Source organism: Somniosus microcephalus, chromosome 2 (genome assembly GCF_052327205.1).
Source record: "Somniosus microcephalus isolate GS21.2 chromosome 2, FLI_Smic_1.0, whole genome shotgun sequence".
Classification (NCBI taxonomy): domain Eukaryota; kingdom Metazoa; phylum Chordata; class Chondrichthyes; order Squaliformes; family Somniosidae; genus Somniosus; species Somniosus microcephalus.
This window is the reverse complement of record NC_140988.1, coordinates 298232258-298257692: the sequence shown is the minus strand read 5'-3', so window position 1 is coordinate 298257692 and position 25435 is coordinate 298232258. Positions and strand designations below refer to the sequence as shown.

The window sequence follows — 25435 nt, the reverse complement described above, 5'->3', positions numbered from 1 at the left end:
GAGTTCTGCTTGTTTTTGGCCAACATTTGTCTATCAGCTGATGCCACTAAAACCGTTTAATGGGTCATTTTATTTATCTCATTGCTGTTCGTGGGATTTGCTGTTGCAAATTGTCTGCCACATTTACTAAAATAAATAATGATGACGCTTCAAAATAATAATCAACTGTGAAACACTTTGGGATGTCCTGAGGATGTGAAGGGTGCTATATAAATTAGTGTTTTTTTTTTCATTTTTCACTCCTAGGTTGCTCCTACCTACTAACTACCAGCACTTTGCTTTAGTGTAACTTGAATCAAAATATGCTTGTCTAGACACAAACAAATTATAGAATCATAGGCCTAGAAATTGGGTTGAGGCGCCAAGTTCGCCTGGGCGCTGATTTTTGCGCTGCGTTGGGAGTAATACCGATCGCCAGAAATTCAGTTTCAGAAACCCTCGAGGGAGACTGGGCGAGGCTCGAGGCGCTCTGCGTCCCTCTTAGGGCGCTGAAACTGAATATCGCATCGCAACGTGCCGCAGCGCCACACGCTGCGGCACGGCACGCTGCGGTACTGCAGGCCTTCCTCCCATTGTTAAGGGGGAGAGGCCTGGAACATTAGAAATGTTGCCTCCTATACCTAAGTCTAGGTAATTAATATGTATTAAAAAGATCTGTGGCCTTAACACTGACTACTGAGTTTGGAAGCAAAAAATGTATAATTATACTGCTAGGTGTTTTTTAGGTCCATTATATGTAATATGCCTATATGCATCACTAAAATCCTAGCATCAACACTGAAGTGTCTTAGAAAATGCATTGGTTGCTACAAGGTAGTCTTTGAATTTTGTTTGGTGCATCCCCATGATGGCATATTGTATTAGATCTTGTGTGTAATCTCGGGCTTATTATTGCATTGTGCTCTGATACGGAATATTGGAGCTACAACAGTTTAAGAACATAACATGCAAAACTGACCAGCTCAGTTTGAAAATAAACCATAGGTTTGCTGAAATACTCCAGTTCTAAGCTCTCTCTTCCTGTGATCTCAGGATTGCTGATCAAAGGAACAATATTATTTGATGTAGTACTAGCAAATAACCTAATCTAAAATCAAGTACATTGTTAAAGATATGGCATGATATGAATAGTTCAAAAAACAATGAAAATATTTTGCAATAGGAAGTTGCTGGAGGCTATTGTAGAACTGGCTTTTCATGCAACTAATGATCACTCCATTTAAAAACTATTCTCTTGAGATGACAGAGGTTAAATTCAGATCAACCAACTTTGCCCCATGTGCCTACAGCTCTTGACACCTACTTAAAAGCCTTTATTTCAACTAGTCCTTGATCAAAACAATCTTCCTGTACTCTTAGTGACTGTCTCCACTAAATTTTATTTTGGGAGGGGGAGGAACATCCAGTTCACATCTGGGTTACCACAGGCAGAATTCCCATACCAGAAGCCTTTCCAGATCCCAGCACTGGCCAAACAAGAACTCTCTTTTCTGTTGATTTGAGTTTGCTCAGTGTAATGGCAAGCTGAGACAAGGGGGTATTTCTACAAGGATGTAGTGTGTTTCTGCAACTGTATTGCCTTTCTTTTTGGTAAACCTGTGTGTTCATCATTCAATCTGTTTTTCACTCACATGGTTAAATACTACTTTTATTCACCACAGATCTAATTTAATTGAGTCTAGGCCAATACTACATATTTATAAACAGTTTGCTTATTTAACATAGGAATTTTCTCAGCAAGCCAAGTTACAAATATTATAAATGAAAATTTACACTTATGAGCATGTGAGCCACGTTATGGTCTCCTGCTTTATCCAATCTTTTTCAATTCTAGATGCAGCTTCAAAAATATGCCTTACAATTCCTTCAATGGCTACAGGTACAAAACATATTTATCACAATGACTTTAGTACAAATTATTATGCCCTTCAAAGTTTTAATGGAAAGGAGATTGAATGCGATGGACGTAACTAGGGATATTGAATAACACAATTTTTCATCAGACCAAGGTTTAGGTTTTATAATGGTCAAAAGCTCAACTTAAAAGATTAAACTATTTTCTTCATACAAAAGAAAGCAAAACTGTATAAATGCTGGAAACAATCTTTAACATCTATAGAGTGAATATACAAGATAATATTTTGGATTTAACCAGTCATCAGCACAGCTATCCAATGACTCTAGAAAGTACACATAGGTGGGATACCATTTGAGGAAAAGATCTGATTCAACAGTGATGTCTTCCATGGTTCAATAGCTTGCCAATATTTAGTGTTTAAGCTCTCGTGGGCAAAGTACTGTTAGAAACTAGGGGTGCCTAAAAATGTATATGGCTTTTAAATGATAAGTTTCGTTTTCCTGGGAAGCTTGCATTAGAATTTGAGACAGTCTTTTTAATCAGTTAGATTAGGTGAAACATAAACATTCCACATGGGGGCCCATAGGATGGTCCTGTTGTTATTTCTGTTGTTATTTCGGATTTCCAACATCTGCAGTATTTTGCTATCAGGCTAGTTATCTGTTGTTTGTAAGTTAGGGTTTTGACTTTGTTAATGTATCTTTTAATTTGGCCAGTGAAGGCCCAGCCTATGTTTCTTCCATTATTACTAATAACCATATTATAATCTCCACAGTTATAATTTGGAGTTTGTTTAGCAGAACTGCTTGTGCAATATAACGTGGATAAAAGTGAGGTTATCCACTTTGGTGGCAAAAACAGGAAGGCAGATTATTATCTGAATGGCAATAGATTGGGAGAAGGGGAAGTGCAACGAGACCTGGGTGTCCTTGTGCACCAGTCGCTGAAGGTAAGCATGCAGGTGCAGCAGGCGGTTAAGAAGGCAGATGGTATGTTGGCCTTCGTAGCGAGAAGCTTTGAGTACAGGAACAAGGATGTCTTGCTGCAGTTGTACAGGGCCTTGGTGAGACCACACCTTGAGTATTGTGTGCAGTTTTGGTCGCCTTATCTGAGGAAGGATGTTCTTGCCATGGAAGGAGTTCAGCGAAGATTCACCAGACTGATACCTGGGATGGCAGGAATGACGTATGATGAGAGATTGGGTCGATTGGGCTTGTACTCGCTGGAGTTTAGAAGAATGAGAGGGGATCTCATTGAAACGTATAAAATTCTGACTGGACTGGACAGACTAGATGCAGGAAGGATGTTCCCGATGGTCGGGGAGTCCAGAACCAGGGGTCACAGTCTAAGGATAAAGGGTATGCCATTTAGGACAGAAATGAGGAATTTCTTCACCCAGAGAATGGTGAACCTGTGGAATTCTCTACCACAGAAGGCAGTAGAGGCCAATTCATTAAATATATTCCAGAAGGAGTTGGATATATTTCTTAAGGCTAAAGGGATCAAGGGGTATGGGGAGAAAGCAGGGACCGGGTACTGAATTTGGATGATCAGCCATGATCACATTGAATGGCAGAGCAGGCTCGAGGGGCCGAATGGCCTACTCCTGCTCCTATCTTCTATGTTTCTATGAAGATAATTAAAAGTTAATTAGGAAAAGACATAGAATGAAAGGAATTTGAGGAGGATAAGGTATCCATCTTAGAATGGGCCATTTGCTAGATGGTGAGATAGCGACTGGTTAATGTGCGACAGCTCTGGCTGGGGCCATGATTAAGGGGGACAGGGCCGGGCCTTGTACCTGCTGGGAAAAAGGGGGAGAAAGTAAAAAGAGATAAGTGGATTCCAATGGAGGAACCTTCAAAATGTAAAAACAAGGATAAAGTAGTGAGACCTTTTGGAGAGGGCTTTCATCCAAACACCAAGACAAAGAACTTAAGCTGTCATTGGTTGATGAAGTTTTGGAGGAACCTCTATAGGTTAAATGGTCTTGTCAATAACTTGGCCTCAGGCCCACCCCTAAAAAGTGACACCCCAAGGGCTTGCACACAGACTGCGGAAGGGAGAGCCGAACAGCTGGTCGAACACTCTTTTAAGAGTGATCCCATGTTCACCATCGAAGGCCAAAGAGAGAGACCAGAAGCCAGAGAACTGTTTACGCATGCCAGCCGTTTGTCCGATCGGGTCCGATATCAGCTGCTTGTCACGGTCGTATGTTTTTGCTGTATTACTAGTGTGTTATATTCCGTCCTAAACTCTGATTAAACACAATATACCCACCATATTGGTTTGCACTTGATCCTGTTTACCAGAGATATGTGAATCTGTACAATACTGGAGGACTGCCTCCCATGTTGGAGCTCTACCTAACAGGAGTCACCATCTTCAGCTGCTGCCTGATGTACATGTGCCAATTTTTCTTTGTAGAAAAGTATATCATTTAATTCAAAATTGTTAGTTAAATTGAGTTTAAATATTCTGGTTAAAACGTAATTTTATAAAATTTGTTTTCAATAGCTGACGAACCCTGGGAAAGAGTCAATGCTTATTTGATTCATGATACAGCTGACTGGAAGGATCTCAATTTGAAATTTGTTCTACAAGTTTATAGAGACTACTATCTAACTGATGATGGCACTTACCTTGAAGACATGTGGTCTGTCTGCCAGGTAGATAGTTTTTAATACATGTTCTGTATTTTAAAATTATGGGGAGGGAAAAGTAGTTCTGTGTAAAATAGCTGTTTAAATATCCTGTGTAACTTCTAAGGCAGTCAGGGACTTCTAATAACCTAAACCACGAGTTAAGCCAGCTATTCCAGCAGCGCTCTGCTCACTCAAACATAATACAGTGACTTTTGTGTGATCATCTGCCTGTGGTTATGGTTACTTCCATGATCTTTTGAAAAGCTACAGTGTTTCTATAACCTATAATATGAATCGGGAAAGTGGAGTTTGGCTGAGTGCATAATTTAATGTGATACAAAGGATAAACCATGCACGACCCTGTTTATTCTCCATGAACCTCACAATGGTCCACTGTCCACATTTTCAGTAACTGCAAAATTTATCTCTTATGTACAGACTAAATGAATGAGGAAGGAAGAATTATACTTGGAAGGGATGTAGATTAATTTAGATTACAAGGTGTAGCAACTGACTTTGATTCAAAAAGCCTTTATAGTATTGATAGCTAGATCTGTAATTTATAATCCAAGTTACATTATGATTCAATGATTGTTTTGTCACATTTTGAGATTTTTGACATATGGGAATTTCTGGTAATTGATATTATGCTATTGCTATTAAATTACATTTAGCTCAAAGGGGATTACATCTACAACATAAAGCTTATGAGAATATGGCTTAGAATCCAGACAAAGTATGTTCAGAGTGGTGCTTGCTGCATACCACATTAGCTGGACACAATGGAGGTTTGTTGAAGATATTCCAGTAAACATTCACACATCATGTATTGGAATAGCTTCATGAGCCCAGCGCAGTTACCTGCCCAGATTTAGGAAGGTGATGGCCAGTTGAGCTACTAATTGTACCTAATTCCTGAGCATGGAGAGTTGGGGGAGGCTCTGAGGTCTTTGACTTCCTGTCTAGCTAAGAAAGGAAATTAGTTCTGCAGAGATCTGGTAAAGAAATCGGCAGAGTGAGAGCTCCCTGCCTAAGTTTAGTTCCAATTGGTTGAGATTTCTATTCACCAAAGTGCATTTAGCCCGCTAACGGTGATAGTGTGGTATACTTTGTTGTTTTCTACGTTACAAGTAATGTTATGAAATAGATAAAAATGCACTGTTGACACTCTCCTGTTTGCTCACATATGCCTGTTGGCTTATAAGTGGCCTTGTCTCGAGTGTGTATCATTCTGTTTCCTGGAAGCTAGGAGAAACGTATATTGGGGCATGTGTAAGGTTACAGTAACAACCCCTGGGTCACACTGTTATATGACTAAATATTGGATAGTAAAGGTAAATTCCTGATCTAAGGGATACAGGATCAATTTACAAGAGAGTCCAGTGACCCTGAGCCCAAGAAAATATCTAGTGCAGATCTGAAATTTTGTAGTACTTGTTTTTTATTAATTGGTAGCACTCTAACATCTGGACCAAACAGTTCTGGGTTCAAGCCTCACTTCTCAATACAGACTGACATGCCAGTGCAGTACTGAAGGAGTGCTAAATTGTCAAAAGTGGCATCTTTCAATAAGACATTAAGCTAAGGCCTGTCTACCAGTTAAAAGTGAGTGTTATGGATCTTTTACAATCTGTTCATTCATTTGCTGTTTATGCACACAAATTGGCTGCCATTTTTGCTTATGTAAGTGACTACATTTCAAAAAATAATTCATTGGGGGTGAAGTTCCCATTAGAGGTCTTGAGGACATGAAGTGCATTGCAAATATTTTTGCTGGACAAATGGTCCAAATCTATATTTTGCAAACTTTATTGGTGAAAATCTAATTTAGTTTTTCTGACCAGCATCAGTTGCTATGATTATGGTCAGTTTGCATTTCATTAAATATAACTCAAATCATTAACAAAAATAATTTTGTAAATGAATAACTAAAATTAAATTTTCACATAATTAAAACCACATCCATTTATAGTAATGCTGATTTACTGAATGCAGTTTGCAGTTTATGTAGTTTCTTACTCGTCCATTGAATGGTTTAGGCTTCTTTGAACAAAGTATGGTAACATTGTGTAGGTAGCAAAATTTAGTCCAACCCTTTTATTGATGGGAGATTAATGAGGAAAAATACTAGATTACCTATTATAGGTATGATATTCTTCATATCTTCAAATGTTGAGAAGCGGGATTGAGGGTTATATAGATGTTTAACAGAATTGCTTGATTTGTTTTTCAGCAGAGGAAAATAAATTAGTGTTTCCTAAACTAGGATTTAAAAAGTGATCTGGGAGAGAAGACTGATAAAATAATCATACATAGACTCTAGCAGGATTAATGGACTGAATGAAGTTTTCTCACTCTGCGTTAATTGAGGCTTGAACATGCATGAGATGAAATTCTTTAAAGAGCACTGTATTCAGATAATCTTTTATCAAGATGGTAGGTTTTCTTGTTTGATGACATTTAAGGAATGAGGAAGGCCCGCGCCTACTGCAGTTAATTTTAAGATTCTGGATTCCGGTTTTAAATTTTTGATGTGAGGAACTTGAAATAAGTTGACGCTTAATAACTGTTGTAAACTGAGGTTGCAACTTCATTTAATAAATGTTGCTTTTAGGCTGTCATGGAGTCTGAGTTGAAGTTTGATACTGATGGAGATGGACTTATTGAAAATTCTGGCTATGCAGACCAGACATATGATGGATGGGCTGTAACAGGACCTAGGTAGGAAATCAATGTCATTTATTATCATTTAAAACAGATAGTGAATTTATTAGAGAATAATTGAAATCTATGCTCTTTTCCTTCCAATTTTACTTGCATCATCTTCCCTTCCATTGGGCTACGCATTATTTTTCACCAAGACTTAGGCAGGCAATCTCCTCTAGTTTCTGCTGCTCTTAACAACAACTACTTGTATTTATATAGCGCCTTTAATGTAGTAAATCATCCCAAGACGCTTCACAGGAGCGTTATCAAACAAAATTGGACACCGAGCTGACTAGTACTGTATTCAAGTAATTTTCTTTTATCGCAATGGTGTTTGGTGACATTTAAGGAATGAGGAAGGCCCACACCAACTGCAGTTAATTTTAAGATTCTGGATTCAGGTTTTACATTTTTCAGTGTGAGGAACTTGTAGTTCTGGAGATATCATCTGGTAAACAAATCAGCAGAGTGAGAGCTCCCTGCCAAAGCTTAGTGTCAATTGGTTTGAGATATTTCTATTCACCTAGGTGCATTTAGCCCGTTTACCCCTTTGGTCAAAACCTGGCCTCTGCTCCATGCTTCTCTGCATGGCTGAGAATTAGAGTTTGCAATGTGTTGGATTGTGAGCCATGAACTTGAGCTGCTGTTCTGCCATGTATTGTGTGCCAATATATTGCATCATCATGATATCTATTTAAAATCTGATGCTTTTTGGCAGTTTCAGAAGTAATATGGAATATAATCCTAGCGATATTGATTTCTTTGTCTTTCAAAGTGCAGCTTTTTTTGGATAGTTCTGTAAGACAAAAGTGTATCTACTGTTCAAAATAATTTCGCTGTCTTTGTACACTTTGCAGTGCCTACTGTGGAGGGCTCTGGTTAGCATCTGTGTGTGTTATGTGCAAGATGGCTGAGATCCTGAAAAAGGATGAAGAGTACAAAAAATACAAAGACATACTAGAAAGAGGAAAAGAAGCATTTGAGAGGATATTGTGGAATGGTAAGCTTTATTCCTGAATTGAGCTATCATATTTTATACTTGCACTTTGATTAAAAAGTTATGATTTAAAAAAAAAAATAACACTAGCAATTCAGCTGACCACCACTGATTCTTGACCAGCCTGTTGGGATAGAATAGATGAAAGCTGAACATTTTGTTTTGGAGGAGGGGGAGCTCTTGTCAATAAATTACAAGAGAATTGGCTTCAAACAAAAAACTTTTTAATGTGGAGCAGATGTGCTGCGAGGGAATCTTTATTCTCTGCATTACTAGTTTTGGGTTTGTCTCTGCAAAAAGTAATCAGTCAGGTTCTCCCTTCTAAGACATGTGTACTACATAGAAGAGGGGACTGATCTATTTAGCACTTATGGTAGAGGTCAACACAGAATGTATATACTAACTATTTTTGGAGAACTGGCAACAGGTCATTTTTTTAATGAATTGATAAATAACTTTTTAGGCATTGTTTCCCCTTTACTCCTTAGATCTTATGGTGTGGCTCCTGTATGCAAATGTTGTGTATTTGTGGTGTGGAAAAATGATTTCATCCGAAGCAGCACTATTTAAAACCAATTGATCAGCTTGTTTACCAAGCTTATTTCTTTAAAAATGAATTAAATTCACAAAAAACAAAAGGGCGACCCAGATATGCTATGTATACACAGGGCAAGATGGGGAAAGCAGAATGAAAGTCTTTTTTATATTAAAACAAACAAGTATTCCAGATGCACGGTGGCATAGTGGTTAGCACTGTTGCCTCACAGCGCCAGGGACCCGGGTTCAAATCCGGCCTCGGGTGACTGTGTGGAGTTTGCACATTCTCCCCGTGTTTGCGTGGGTTTTCTCCGGGTGCTCCGGTTTCCTCCCACAGTCCAAAGATGTGCGGGTTAGGTTGATTGGCCATGATAAAAATTGACCCTTAGTGTTAGGGGGGATTAAATACGTGGGGTTACGAGGATAATAATAATTCAACTTTATTGTCATTGCACAAGTACATGAACAACGAAATGTGATCTTGCAAGCTCCCATGACTGGGAGAAGCAAAGCCGCTGTGTCGGTGCGCGCCGCCATTCCATTTCCACCATTCCTCCTGTCCAACAATCTTCAGCCCAACGCCCGGGCCTGCTCACCAGCCGCTCCTCCAGGGCTCCTTCCGTGACCTTCTCACCAACCGCCCCTCCTTGGGGCTCCTTCCGTGACCTTCTGCACCTGGTCTTCCCTGATGGTCACCCCTCCAGGTACTAACCAGGCCTGGCCCTGCTTAGCTTCCAAGCCTTGCCTGTGACCCTGTCCCTAGTCCCAGGAACAGGGCTTGCGTGGGATGGCTGTCAGTGTAGGGACCGGGTGCTAGGGTTTGGATGATCAGCCATGATCTCGTTGAGTGGCGGAGCAGGCTCGAAGGGCCAAATGGCCTACTCCTGCTCCTATCTTCTATGTTTCTATGCACTTCTTTTGGAATCTTTTACTTTATGCATAATTTGAAGAATACAGAATATTGTTTATCCAAGGCTTGTTACACTTCATAGTGTGACTAATTTACTAACATTTTGCAGTGCAGTGGTGCAATTTGTAGCTGAAGTTCTCAAACTATCTGCATTGGGGTTATCAACCTGAGCTGTCTGATGACGTGTCATTCTTCTGTGCCTGAGACCAGTTGGTGGGTCCACAACATTGGGGACGATGTAAACTTTACATTGAGAGGGGAAAAAATGCACGGAACCCTGAATGGCTTGTTGTCCAAGTCCAGAATGTTTTTTTTACATGACTGAAATACATGTCGATATGTCTGTTGTCAACTAAGTTTTTGGATTTTAGCAACCCTTCTGTGCAGATAACTCCTACTGGATATGAATTCTGCTAATCTTGCAGGTAAATACTACAATTATGACAGCAGTAAGAAGTGCTACTCAAACAGTGTGATGTCAGACCAGTGTGCTGGACAGTGGTTTGTGCGAGCATGTGGCCTTGGAGAAGGTGAATACGAGGTAATCATATTGACATTTTGTAATTTTACATATTTGAGAGATTGAATGGTATTACCAAATCTCTCAAAGGTATGGCTTGTGTTTTTTTTTTAAAGAAAAATAAACATACTCTTATTGATTATTGCCTCTGCCATCATACAGTTTTTGGCACTTTTGGTAGTCAGCTATTACTTAGTATTTGTCCACGCACGCTAAAACTGCTTTCCATCACTTAATGTCACAGAAAAATGTAAGATTGGAAAATAGAATTAATTTTAACTGAATTTTCAAATTCCTGCTGTCCATTGACCCACTACTGTAACCTGTCACATTCTGAACTATTTCAGTATAAGAACATAAGAAATAGGAGTAGGCCATACGGCCTCTCGCCTGCTCTGCCATTCAATAAGATCATGGCTGACCTTCGACCTCGACTCCATTTTCCTGCCCAATCTCCATATCCCTTGATTCCCTTAGTATCAAAATCTATCGATCTCCGCCGTGAATATACTCAACGACTGAACATCCACAGTCCCCTGGGATAGAGAATTTCAAAGATTCACAACCCTCTGAATTAATTTCTCCTCCTCTCAGTCCTTAATGGCCGACCCCTTATCCTAAGACTATGCCCCTAGTTCAACACTCTCCAGCCAGGGGAAACAGCCACTCTGCATCTACCCTGTCGAGCCCTCTCAGAATCTTGTATGTTTCAATGAGATCATCTCTCCTGCTTCTAAACTCGAGTGTAGGCCAATTCTACTCAATCTCTCCTCGTAGGACAACCCCCTCATCCCAGGAATCAATCAAGTGAACCTTTGTTGCACCGCCTCTAAGGCAAGTATATCCTTCCTTTTGGTACGGAGACCAAAACACTGCACAGTACTCCAGGTGTGGTCTCACCAAAGCCCTGTACAATTGCAGCAAGACTTCCTTACACTTGTACTCCAACCCTCTTGTAATAAAGGTCAGCATACCTATGCTTGATACTGAGTGCACAGAACTGATTCAGGTGTGTGTCATTTAGTTTAAAAACTGCTGAAGCAACTGGAAACATGTGATGGGAACCTGTTCAAGCTGGTAATTTGGTGTCATTAAAATTCAACAAAGAAAACGAAAGGCCTGCTGAGCAGTGATTCAGCCCATGTAGGCTAATATAAACTCTAAATTGAGATGAAATTAATTTACTCAATGAGGGTGAGGATCTGTGCACTTCTGTACCTTCAGTACTTTGTCATCTTATAGAATCATAAAATGGTTACAGCACAGAAGGAGGCTATTCAGCCTGTCGAGCCCATGCCAGCTCTCTGCGAGAGCACTTCGGCTAGTCCCACTCCCCTGCCCTTTTCCCTGTAGCCCTGCAATTTTTTTTCCTTAAAATTCCTTTTTGAAAGCCACAGTTGAATCTGCCTCCACCACCCTTTCAGGCAGTGCATTCCAGATCCTAACCACTCGCTGCGTAAAGAAGCTTTTCCTCATGTCGCCTTTGGTTCTTCTGCCAATCACCTGAAATCTGTGTCCTCTGGTTCTCGACCCTTCTTCCAATGAGAACAGTTTCTCTCTATCTACTCTGTCTAGACTCTCATGATTTTGAACACCTCTATCCAATCTCCTCTCAACCTTCTCTGCTATAAGGAGAACAACCCCCAGCTTCTCCAGTCTATCCACATAACTGGTTTTATGGATGAGGGACTTCATTCTTGCAAATCTTTTCTGCACCCTCTCTAAGGCCTTCACATCCTTCCTAAAGTGCGGTGCCCAGAATTGGACACAATACTCCAGTTGAGGTCAGACCAGAGTATTATAAAGCTTCTTCATCATTTCCTTGATTTTTGTACTATATGCCTCTATTTATGAAGTCCAGGATCACGTATGCATTTTTGACCACTTTCTCAACCTGGTAGAATAGATAAGGGAGAACCAGTGGATGTGGTGTATTTGGACTTTCAGAAGGCTTTCGATAAGGTCCCGCTTAAGAGATTAGCATGTAAAGTTAAGGCACATGGGATTGGGGGCAAGGTATTGACTTGGATAGAGAACTGGTTGGCAGACAGGAAGCAAAGAGTTGGAATAAACGGGTCTTTTTCCAAGTGGCAGGCAGTGACTAGTGGGGTACCGCAGGGATCGGCCCTAGGACCCCAGCTATTCACAATATATATTAATGATCTAGACGAGGGAACTAGATGTAATATCTCCAAGTTTGCAGACGACGCAAAGCTGGGTGGGCGTGTGTGCTGTGAGGAGGATGCAGAGAAACTCCAGTATGATTTGGACAGGTTGGGTGATTGGGCAGATGCATGGCAGATGCAGTATAATGTGGATAAATGCGAGGTTATCCACTTTGGTGGCAAAAACAGGAAGGCAGATTATTATCTGAATGGCAATAGATTGGGAGAAGGGGGAAGTGCAACGAGACCTGGTGCACCAGTCGCTGAAGGTAAGCATGCACTTGCACAGGCAGTTAAGAAGGCAAATGGTATGTTGGCCTTCGTAGCGAGAGGGTTCGAGTACAGGAACTTGCTGCAGTTGTACAGGGCCTTGGTGAGACCACATCTTGAGTGTTGTGTGCAGTTCTGGTCGCCTTATTTGAGGAAGGATGTTCTTGCCATGGAGGGAGTGCAGCGAAGATTCACCAGACTGATACCTGGGATGGCAGGAATGATGTATGAGGAGAGATTGGGTCGATTGGGCTTATACTCGCTGGAGTTTAGAAGAATGAGAGGGGATCTCATTGAAACTTATCAAATTCTAACAGGACTAGACAGACTAGATGCAGGAAGGATGTTCCCGATGGCGGGGGAGTCCAGAACCAGGAGGTCACAGTCTAAGGATAAGGGGTAAGCCATTAAGGACAGAGATGAGGAATTTCTTCACCCAGAGAGTGGTGAACCTGTGGAATTCTCTACCACAGAAGGCAGTTGAGGCCAATTCATTAAATATATTCAAGAAGGAGTTAGATATATTTCTTAAGGCTAAAGGGATCAAGGGATATGGGGAGAAGGCAGGGACAGGGTACTGAGTTTGGATGATCAGCCATGATCTCATTGAATGGCGGAGCAGGCTCGAGGGGCCGAATGGCCTGCTCCTATCTTCTATGTTTCTATGTCCTGCCACCTTCTAACAATTTGTGCACATATACCCCTGGGCAGCTCTGTTCATGCACCCCCTTTAGAATTGTACCCTTTAGTTTATATTACATTTTGGTAGGAAGAACGAGGAAAAGCATCACTTTGCACTTTTCTGCGTTAAATTTCATCTGCCACGTGTCCGCCCATTCCACCAGCCTGTCTATGTCCTCATGAAGTCTATCACTATACTTCCAAGTTTTGTGTCATCTGCAAATTTTGAAATTGTGCCCTCTACACCCAAGTCCATGTCATTAATATATTTCAAGAAAAGCAGTGGTCCTAGTACCGACCCCTGGGGAACCCCACTGTATACCTTCCTCCAGTCCAAAAAACAACCATTCACCACTTGTTTCCTGTCACTTAGCCAATTGCGTATTCATGCTGCCACTGTCCCTTTTTATTCCATGGGCTTCAACTTTGCTGGAAAGCCTATTATGTGGCACTTTATCAAACGTCTTTCAGAAGTCCATGTACACCACATCAACCTGCTCTGTTATCTCATCAAAAAACTCAATCAAGTTAGTTAAACACAATTTGCCTTTAACAAATCTGTGCTGGCTTTCCTTAATTAATCCACACTTGTTCAAGTGACTGCTCTCTCCTCCTATTTCTATACTCACTAGCTCGTGGCACTAGGAGTAATCCGGAGAATACTTTGAGGTCCTGCTTTTTAATCTCTTTTTCCTAGCTCCCTAAAATCTGCCTGCAGGACCTCCATCCCTCTTTCTACCTATGTCATTGATACCGATATGGACCACGACCTCTGGCTGTTCACCCTCCTGCCTCAATGTTCTGCAACCGCTCAGTGACATCCTTGACCCTGGCACCAGGGAGGCAACATACCATCCTGGAGTCACGTCTGCAGCCGCAGAATCGCCTGTCTGTTCCCCTGTCTATTGAATTCCCTATCACTGTTGCTTTCCCGATCTTCCTCCTCGGCCCCCCCACCCCGTACAGCTGAGCCACTTGTGGTGTTGTGGACTTGGCTCTGGCTGTACTCCCCAGAGGAACCATCGCCCTCCCCAGTATTCAGTAGAGAGTGAGATGCACGCCAGGGATTCCTGCACTACCTGCCTGGTCGTCCTCGTCTGTCTGGTGGTCACCCATTCCCTCTCTGCCTGTACACTCTTGTGCTGCGGGTGACCACCTCTTGAAATGTGCTATCCAAGTAGCTCTCCACCTCACGGATGCACCGTAGTGACTCCAGCTGCTGCTCAAGCTCTGAAACCCAGAGCTTGAGCTCCTCCAGCTGACGACACTTCCTGCACACGTGGTTGACCAGGACACAGGAAGCGTCCTGGAGTTCCCACATGGCACAAGCTGTGCATTCCATGGGACTGAGGTGCCCTGCCATGTCTCTATTTAATGGACTATTAACTAATTTAACAGAAATGAACAAGACTTTATAAAAAAAAATTAAAAATCACCAGCTACTCACCAATCCGCTCCTTCCCTTGTGCTGACATCACTTTAGTTTTTTTTACCTCACTCCCTAATGCTCGCTCTCCCTCTGGGCTCTCGGGCCTACCTTTATCTCCAGCCGCTCATCTCGCTCTCCCGCAGGTCCACTCTCGAGCCTATTAACTTGGGTTCTGTGGCTCCACTCCTCCTTTTCAGTTAGACGTCTCAACCGCCTTCCTTTTCTCCACCGATTCCTGCTTTCGCCAAATTCTTCTACTCTGCTTGCGATCCACTCTGATTGCATTCACCCAGCTCTGTCTCCATGCTCTGTGCTCAATTTTTAATTGAACAAAATAATATCTTGTACACGGTATTTAAATAAAAATTGGAAAAATGTCAACAAAATGAGGACCACCCTAATTGAAGGCTGTACACATGTTAGGAGTTTGTTATATGGTCATGTATTCTTTGCAACTATCTTCAATTGATAGTTCATCAGTTTGGGAGTCACTTAATTGGTCAGAAAATCTTTTTTATAAAGTGGCTGTCTTGACTAAAATTAGATTTTCATGTTCTCCCTCGCAGGTTCCCATTAAAGACTGCGTGCACAGTAGCACCCATTTCTATCCCCAACCCTGGAAATCTGCAGGGAAGCTTGCACTGCACTAAAGATGTCAGTGGGCCTGTTCATGCTCTTCCCAATGTGTTGATCAACCAGTGTTCTGCCATTCAATTGGATCATGGCTGATCTGTATTTTAACTCCATCTACCCACCTTGGTTCCCTAAACCTTAACACCTTAGCCTAACCAAACTCTTTCTCAGTTTTGAAATTTTCATACCGCTTTTTTGGGGTGGGGGAAAAGAGTTCCAAAATTCCACTACTCTCCTAATGTCATCCTTGAATGGCCTAACTCTAATTTTAAGGTTATGCCCCCTTGTACTGGATTCCCCCACTAGAGGAAATAGCTTTTCTCTGTCCTATCAACTCTTGGAGACCTCCGCCCTCTACTTCGTACTGTCCACCTCTACCAAGCAGCATATGAAAACCTATGTACAGGAAACTTTGTGCTATCCGGCACCGACGGGACCGAGCTGTTGCCGTCCCATCAAAACTGCCGGACAAACCAGCGCTAATGTTGAAACATACGGAGATTTTGAGCTCCGTATCTGGCAACAAACCCTGTTGCTTAGCAACAGCTTCTAAACAGTTGGCCGTACCTTGCAAGCGTCTCTGTAGCTTAGCAACAGCTTCAGCGAGACCTTGCAGAGCCTGACTGGTGGGGGGGAAAAAAGCAACGAAAAGAAAAAAAACCTAACGAAACGGCTCCTGATTTTTGCCGGTGGCTCGAGCATTCTGGACAGTTAGCCTCCAGATAAACCAAAGTTTCCTGTAGCTCCTGGGAGTTTGTCTTTGGACGTATGCACTTGGGAAGACTGGAAGGAGGCACTGAGATTGGCCCTTAGCTGTCACCTGCAGCAGAATGAGGGGGGACCTAACTCAGAATCCTCCAGCACACACATCTGACCCTGCCTAAACTTAGAAAATTCCACCCAACCCAGGCAATAATAATAATAATAATTCAACTTTATTGTCATTGCACAAGTACATGAACAACTAAATGTGATCTTGCAAGCTCCCATGACTGGGAGAAGCAAAGCCGCTGCGTCGGTGCGCGCCGCCATTCCATTTCCACCATTCCTCCTGTCCGACAATCTTCAGCCCACCGCCCGGGCCTGCTCACCAGCCGCTCCTCCCGTGGCTCCTTCCGTGACCTTCTCGCCAACCGCCCCTCCTCGGGGCTCCTTCCGTGACCTTCTGCACCTGGTCTTCCCTGATGGTCACCCCTCCAGGTACTAACCAGGCCTGGCTCTGCTTAGCTTCAAAGCCTTGCCAGTGACCCTGTCCCTAGTCCCAGGAACAGTGAGTGCTGGTGGAATTGTGACGACAAGGAAACATTCCACACATTCTGGTCCTCCCTACCATCCAGCTTTTCTGGACAGCGTTACTGAAATAATAACTGACCTAACCATCCCCCTTGGACCAAGGCCATGCATACTTAGCCTTCCAGCAGGGCGGGGGAACCCCTACTGCTCACATATATATCGTTGCTGGTAGCAAGAAAATGCAACCTCTGTTGGGATGCAATCCAGCACCCCCTACAGCAAACATGGTCTAAGTACATGTAGGACATCATACCATTTAGAGCAAGTAATGTACAGGCTGTTCATGGAGCTGAAGAAATAGCAGGACTTGAGGCTTCTTCCTGCGGGCTAAGCTCCCATAACCAGACCAGTAGCATATGATCACCTTAGGAGGAAAGGAAGACAAATGAGAGGGAGGAACTGAATGAAATCAGTATTTGTAGGGAAATGGTGTTAGGGAAATTGATGGGATTGAAGGCCGATAAATCCCCAGGGCCTGATAATCTACATCCTAGGGTACTTAAGGAAGTGGCCCTAGAAATAGCAGATGCATTGCTGGTCATCTTCCAAAATTCTATAGACTGTGGCACAGTTCCCATGGATTGGAGGGTAGCTAATGTAACCCCACTATTTAAAAATGGTGGTAGAGAGAAAACGGGGAATTATAGACCGGTAAGCCTGACATCGGTAGTGGGGAAAATGCTAGAGTCCATTATAAAAGATGTAATAGCAGAGCACTTGGAAAACAGTGACCGGATCGGACAAAGTCAACATGGATTTACAAAAGGTAATTCGTGCTTGACTACTGAAATTTTTTGAGGATCTAACTGGTAGAATAGATAAGGGAGAACCAGTGGATGTGGTGTATTTGGACTTTCAGAAGGCTTTCGATAAGGTCCTGCATAAGAGATTAGCGTGTAAAGTTAAAGCACATGGGATTGGGGGGTAAGGTACTGACTTGGATAGAGAACTGGTTGGCAGACAGGAAGCAAAAAGTTGGTATAAACAGGTCTTTTTCCAGGTGGCAGGCAGTGACTAGTGGGGTACCGCAGGGATCGGTGCTAGGACCCCAGCTATTCACAATATATATTAATGATCTAGACGAGGGAACTAGATGTAATATCTCCAAGTTTGCAGACGACACAAAGCTGGGTGGGCGTGTGCGTTATGAGGAGGATGCCGAGAAACTCCAGTATGATTTGGACAGGTTGGGTGATTGCGCAGATGCAGTATAATATGGATAAATGCGAGGTTATCCACTTTGGTGGCAAAAACAGGAAGGCAGATTATTATCTGAACGGCAATAGATTGGGAGCAGGGGAAGTGCAACGAGACCTGGGTGTTCTTGTGCACCAGTCGCTGAAGGTAAGCATGCAGGTGCAGCAGGCGGTTAAGAAGGCAAATGGTATGTTGGCCCTCATATCGAGAGGATTCGAGTACAGGAGCAAGGATGTCTTGCTGCAGTTGTACAGGGCCTTGGTGAGACCACACCTTGAGTATTGTGTGCAGTTTTGGTCGCCTTATCTGAGGAAGGATGTTCTTGCCATGGAGGGAGTGCAGCGAAGATTCACCAGACTGATACCTGGGATAGCAGGAATGATGTATGAGGAGAGATTGGGTCGATTGGGCTTATACTCGCTGGAGTTTAGAAGAATGAGAGGGGATCTCATTGAAACTTATAAAATTCTAACAGGACTAGACAGACTAGATGCAGGAAGGATGTTCCCGATGGCGGGGGTGTCCAGAACCAGGGGTCACAGTCTAAGGATAAGGGGTAAGCCATTTAGGACAGAGATGAGGAGGAATTTCTTCACCCAGAGAGTGGTGAACCTGTGGAAATCTCTACCACAAAAGGCAGTTGAGGCCAATTCATTAAATATATTCAAGAAGGAGTTGAATATATTTCTTAAGACTAAAGGGATCACGGGATATGGGGAGAAAGCAGGGACAGGGTACTGAATTTGGATGATCAGCCATGATCTCATTAAATGGCGGAGCAGGCTCGAGGGGCCAAATGGCCTACTCCTGCTCCTATCTTTGTTCATTCTATGTTGATAGATTTTTACTCTTCTAACTAATTTTATTTTCTGGAAGTTTGCACACACTTTGTAAATAGTTTTAAGCAGGGTGTACACACCTTGTACAATACCTGCAAGGTACCTGCTGAGGAGATGGGTGCACAATGCCAATAGCAATTTATTGCTGCTTAAACTTCATGTCTCGTCTCCTGATGAGGGATGACTGCAGCCCGATCACACCCTAATGCATTGAAGTAAAAAGCTAAGACTGACCCTCTGCTCCATTTACCTGCAAGTATTGTAAATTGTGTACAGTATTACTGTATATATACTCTAAGAAACCATGTTCTGAAAGTTTGTAAACTTGGAAAAAATTTAAAAGGTTGACTTAGTTTCTCCACCCTCCCCCACGGCGTCCCCCCACCCCCCATTTCTTCCTGTTTCTCCTGAAGACATCAACCTGCTCGGATACATTTCCATTGGTGCCAGCAGCTGTCTCCTCTTAAATCACTCTTGATCATGAGTCTTGACTGTGAACAGTGGCAGGTTATTTGACTAGGAGCCTTGGCTTTATTATTCTTCCACCTCTCCAACCCCTCTCTAGTTTAAGGGTGCTGTGTTTAATTGTCTCCCTGATGCTGCCATGGCTGATATCGGCAAATTCAGGCCAAGCAGGGATTAAACCTGAAAGCTTTCTGGTCTGTATAGCTTGGTACTATCGCTGGGTTGGTGCATTTACCCATGAGATCATTGGATGCCTTCAATCTGTAATCATAGCCCAAATACTCCTGAAGTACTCCCTTAAATACTAGTCCAGTGGTACAATATCTGGCATACTAATGAAATGTGCCAATGAGTGGTAGAACATAAATTTGGACCCATAATTTCTAAGTGGTTGAATTTTTAGTCATGGTTTGATTATCTGTGACAAGTTAAGATGAAGCACTTTCTCTCTGAAAATGATGGGAAACTTGAGGTTGTCCACATGAGCCGTTTCAATAAGTCTGTGGAAGGTATTCTTTGAGGAGTAAAGTCGGGTTTCTTGCCTGCCCTGTGTGTGCATGTGTATTTCACACCTTGTTGCTAAAGTAGGTATGTATCATTTAATATTTACAGGTATTTCCAAAAGCTCATATATTATGTGCACTAAAGACTATCTTTGACTTGAATGTAATGAGTTTTGCCAATGGAACTATGGGAGCAGTAAATGGAATGAGACCGGATGGTACAATAGACACATCCAGTGTCCAATCAGATGAGGTTTGGATTGGGGTAGTCTATGGTCTGGCCGCTACTATGATACAGGAGGTGAGTTATTAAGATTTACAGTTTCAAGACCCAGATTATTTCTATAAAATTAACCTGTATATAGTAAGTGAACTTTCTACTAAAATATATTCTGGTTGTTTAGAATTGATGAAAAATGTGTACATTTTTGTAAACCTGGAAAGTGAAAAACAAATAGTTGTTGCAAATGCTCTGGTAGTTCGCAAATGAGGTTTAATTGTTGACCACAATTGGTTAACAGGACATTCCTATTTTGCACCAATCTCCATTTCATCCAAATCCTCATCTTTTATGGAAGTTGGAGCATTATAGAAATGCCCAAGTGTGGCAAGGTGCTTAGTACACACAATTTTAAATGTAGTTGACTGAAGATTTTCTTAACTGAAGGCAGTGTTCCCTCCAAGCTGCACGTGTGCACAGCCACTCAACAATCGGGAAGGGACCGCGCTGGCTGCTCACGTGGCCCTGCAGCAATCGGGAAGGTACCGCACAGGCTGCTCACGTGGCCGTGCAGCAATCAGGAAGGGACCGTGCTGGCTGCTCACGTGGCCGTGCAGCAATCGGGAAGGTACCGCACAGGCTGCTCATGTGGCCCTGCAGCAATTGGGAAGGGACTGCGCAGGCTACTCATGTGGCCGTGCAGCAATCGGGAAGGTACCGTGCAGGCTGCTCACGTGGCCCTGCAGCAATCGGGAAGGGACCACGCAGGCTACTCGTGGCCGTGCAGCAATCGGGAAGGTACCGCACACACACAAAAACGAGAGCATTGACTGAGGTCTACTTGGGAGATCTAGCCAAAGAAAGAAGAACTATATTTGTATGTTTGTTTTAATAAATAAATATACCGGAGGAGTGTGGTTTACAGGCTTCTATAGTCAGGACTGGTAACCCTGGAAAACACAACTCGCTGGTACTCGAGTTAGATGCCAGCAATTGCCCACTAAACCAAACACCAGGTTTCACCTCCCAGTGCCGCTATAGACAGTACTGTGATGCACCAAAACCACCCAGTGTTATCAAAGCACTTGCTAACTGCTTCTAAACCCCAAAAACTCACCACCTTCACACCTCCAGTCTGCTACACATTGCCCACCATCTGTGTTCTCTGCTTTAAAAAAAGATTAAAAATTAAATAGTCATTGATCTCATGTGGAAATATACAGAACACTGTTGCGGGCTGGAGATTAATTGGGATGGGGTAGGGGAGGAAGGATTAAGGGGTAGGTGAATGGGGCAAGGAGAGCGGAGACGAGAGCAGAGGAGGAAAAGGAAGAGAGATTGTCAAAATAATTAGATCTATCCAAGTTGCTACAAATCAATTACTTACGAATCACATTGTGAGCATACATTGGATTTGACGAAGGAAGAGCCATCCAGTGGTCAGTGTGGAAGTAGATTCAAACTATCAAATTACAGCAGTTCTGGCAGGTCACTTCCACCACACCCCCCCCCCCCCCCCGCCCGCTTTCTTTCACCCCCCCCCCCCCGCCCACTCTCTTCCAACCGCCCCCCCCCTCCCAAAGCTAATACTAGATTGTGTAATACGGACCTGGGGCAACAAACACTAATATTTAACTGCATAGATTTACATTCAATTTATCAACAACTGATGCTTGTATCGCTTTACTTGAAGATGCAATTAATTGAACTTCCTAGGGTGTGTATTTGGAAGCATGAAGGCTTTTGTGCAATACCATCTTTTTTTGGTTCTTCAAAACTAGTTAATAATGCAATGTATTAATCTTGTCCTTAAAATTAGTCTTTTAAATTAATAATTTTTCTGGGGATTCATAGGGACTTGTCGATGAAGGTTTCAAGACTGCAGAGGGTACCTACAGGACAGTGTGGGAACGTCTTGGCATGGCTTTTCAGACCCCTGAAGCCTACTGTGAAAAGAACATTTATCGTTCTCTGGCATACATGAGACCTCTGAGCATTTGGAGTATGCAACTAGCACTAGACAAAATGCGTGACTGACTCAACTCATCTGACTCTTCTGTATAAATATGGATGAGCTAGCTTCAAATTTTACTGGTCATTTTGAGGGCAGTTCTTTTTCATGAGTTGCTTTGTTTATTCAGAAATTCACCTCTGCACCCCCACCCACAACTTCAACTACAAATTTGGCTATTTTCCAAATATACCAATATGTCATTGTTTTAAGATGTGTTTGATGATGCATTCCTTTTGGGTAAATAATTCCAAGTATATTGCATAGTAACAATTCAGCGAGGAAGGGGAAATAGAGCGACGCAAGATTGGCTGTCTTTCAATTATGTCAAATGATGCCCTCAAAGAATTGAATCAAGCGCAAACACTTCATTAACCTTTTCTTTACAGTAAAGCCCTGGTATATGTAGTAGAGTGGAACAGTTGAATTGCAAATAATAGTTGTAACAAAGAAAAGCTGACGTGTTAAAATATTCAAATTGAAATCCACATGAGTATCTCAAATTTGCTGTGTTGACTATGCAATGAAAGACTGAAACTTAGCCTTTCAGACAGCCCTGCAATGTGTTAGTTATAGCTAAGTACTTATTTCAATATTTTTTTTAAATGTTGAAACTGCAAAGTTGAGACCTTTTCAGGCATATAGTAACTGGTACTGTAGAATTCAGGTTAATGTTGTATTTTGGATTGCTTTCAAACCATAAAGTTCCAATGATTACTGGTTCAGATCATTCAATCACTAAATATGTTTGCTAACATTTTTAATCCAGAATTTCGAATTTCAGTTCTTGAAGGATCTGCTTCATTTAGTCATTGGCATTGTCTAAATTGAAATATTTAATAACTATAAATAAAGATCATAAATTGCATCTTTTGCACATTGTATATACAATCAACAACCAATCAGACAGAAAATCAGTACAATTTTACAAATGGTTGTGAAACTGTTGATTTAAAATGTTTCTTGGACACATCAAATTTTCCTAGTTTAACTAAATTTTGAAATCAAGAGTTTTAAATAAAGCACCACTGTTGTATTAAATTTGTCTTAGAAATGCCTACCTTTGTATGCATAAGATTTTTGACACAAACTAATGTTCCTCGGGTGATTTAAATCCATGCGTGAAGTAATAAATTGATTGTACATTTTGATTGTGTGTGTATATATGAATTGCTTTTAGTAGGACTTTTTATTGTCTTCTTGTATATTTGAGCGCATCCACGAGCAGTTGAGTACATTTATCATTCAGAATGACAACTTGGTTATTGGGGTTATTATTTACTATGATGCATAAAAATTGTTATGTAACTTCACTTTTAGTTTAAATCAAGCTAAACTACAGGTTTATCTGATAATCACTGGTTTTAGTGCAAGACACTGGTCATTTGGGAAAGCAAGAGGAATTGTAGAATGTGGAGTAAAATGCTACAAACTAACCTTAGTAGAATCAGTTACTTTCTCATTTATAGCTCCAACCCTGTTGGTAAAGGTTTATCTTCAGAGACCAATAGCTATTGTATACAGAAACACAAATTCTAAAGGTTTGAAGTTTTTTTTTTAAAGTCACTGTTGGAATTATACAGCCAGTCAGCCACTGGAAATATGATTTCTTGGTTATTGTCCTGACCTTTCAATGTTTAATTTTAGGATTATTTCTGAAAAATGTGATCATATTTCACATACATTTGTTTGTTTTGATCACGTCTCAGATTTGTTTTCTTATTAAATGCACATGTTTAGTCTCAAACCTACTTATGGGTTGTTTTCATTTTTATTCTGAATATATTCTAAGTGGCCATTTCCTGCCCGGCGGCTTCTTTCTGTCCCAACCACATTTGTTATTTCAGTAGGACTTGCTTTTGTTTAGCATGTCTCTGTTGTGGTCAAAAGGGGGGGGAAATGGGAAAATAAAGAAAAATGCTGTATGTGTTTAGTTTTTTTTCTGATGGTGCCCAGAGAATCAATATACAAAATAGGTCCTAATTAAATTTTCTGAAAGACAATTGGAACAGAAGTTTTTTTTAAAATTCATTCTCGAGATGTAGGTGCCATTGGAATGGTTGGCATTTATTGCCCATCCTCAGTCGCCCTGAGAAGGTGGAGGTGGGCTGCCTTCCCGAACCGTTGCAGTCAGTGTGTGAAGGTGCTAAGCAGGCTGTCGGAGGCGTGTTAGTTTGCTGTTGCCATCTTTTTATAACCATCCACTAGAACACATGACTGTTTCACCAACAAGAAAAATAATGACACTTGCATTCAACTCAAAAGAGGCATTCCTCACTGGAACAAGTGAATGTAAAAGTATGTACAGATCATTTAGCCTGATAGCACTTTAGAAGTCACATTATGCAATAAATTGCAAGGCAGAACTGAAGACTCCTTTGGAGATCTAGGGGTGAAATTCTACTTCGGGGTGCAAAGCAGGTGGTGGTGGTCCATCGATTTACCACCCGTTTTGCGCTCCAGCTGAAGCTGAATTTCACCCCCTGGTGTCTGGATCAATTACTGGTCTCTGCTAATATTTTTAACACTTAAGACTTTGAGAACAAGTACTCCACATAAATAAGACAATCTGTGCTGCTGACATTTCAATTTTAAAAATTAATTTTTCAAAATGCAGTGTGGAATGGAGGCAAAGAAGTGGTGCCCTGGTTCCAATTGTAAACCTTTTTAATAAGTGATCCACCTGCTATTGTTTGGGGGGAAAAATGCAATGATACAGAATAATGTGAAAGAACATGGGAACAGGAGTAGGCCATTCAGCCCCTCGAGCTTGTTCCACCATTCAATTAGATAATGACTGATCTGTATCTTCACTCCAATTACCTGCTTTGGTTCCATATTCCTTAATACTCTTGCCTAACAAAGATCTATCAATCTCCGCTTTGAAATTTTCAATTGACCTACAATCAACAGCTTTTTCGGGGAGAGTTCCCGATTTCAGAGAACTTTTAGTGGAGATAGCGAGTGACAAAAACAATAATACACACACTTTAAAAATGAAGAAAATCTTAATGCCATTGAGTCAAGAGATCAGCTTCTACACACCTGATGATTTATTTGTTTATTTTGATTTCTGACGGTGGTTTTAAATTGTATTAAGCAACCATCCTCCTGGGTTAATGTCACAGGTCAATTTCCTGCAGTAACAATGAAAACTTGTATAATGCTAATGGTTATATTCATCTATCTTTTTAAAACTTTTTCAAATGTTTTTTCCACAAGCTGTAATATAAGATGCAGTATATCGGTGTATGAAGTAAAGACCAGAGTAGCTTTTCATCTTGGATTTAAGACCATTAAGCAGATATGAAGTGGATGTGGTATTTATGCTATAATAAAAACAGAAAATGCTGGAAATACTCAGCTGGTCAGGTCACATCTGTGGAGAAACAGAGTTAACCTGAAATGTTAACACTCTTTCTCCACAGATGCTGCCTGACCGGCTGAGTATTTCAGGCACTTTCTGGTTTTATTTCAGATTTCCAGCATCTGCAGTATCTTGCTTTTGTATTTGTGCTGTCTGAAATTAGTTCGGTCAAGTAGGAGCAGCTAGTGG

General features: G+C 41.7%; 1 protein-coding gene across 1 annotated transcript in view; it reads left to right on the top strand.

Annotated features, from left to right (window-relative positions):
- The window catches only part of gba2 (glucosidase, beta (bile acid) 2), a 90596-nt gene extending 66792 nt beyond the window's left edge, over nt 1-23804 (top strand). The window contains exons 12-17 of the mRNA XM_085973440.1: nt 4376-4527; nt 7118-7224; nt 8067-8209; nt 10079-10194; nt 19758-19949; nt 21723-23804. Coding sequence (XP_085829566.1) covers nt 4376-4527; nt 7118-7224; nt 8067-8209; nt 10079-10194; nt 19758-19949; nt 21723-21905 — 893 coding nt within the window. The 3' untranslated portion in view covers nt 21906-23804. The remainder of the gene's footprint in view (nt 1-4375; nt 4528-7117; nt 7225-8066; nt 8210-10078; nt 10195-19757; nt 19950-21722) is intronic.
- Nucleotides 23805-25435: the final 1631 nt, after the last annotated feature.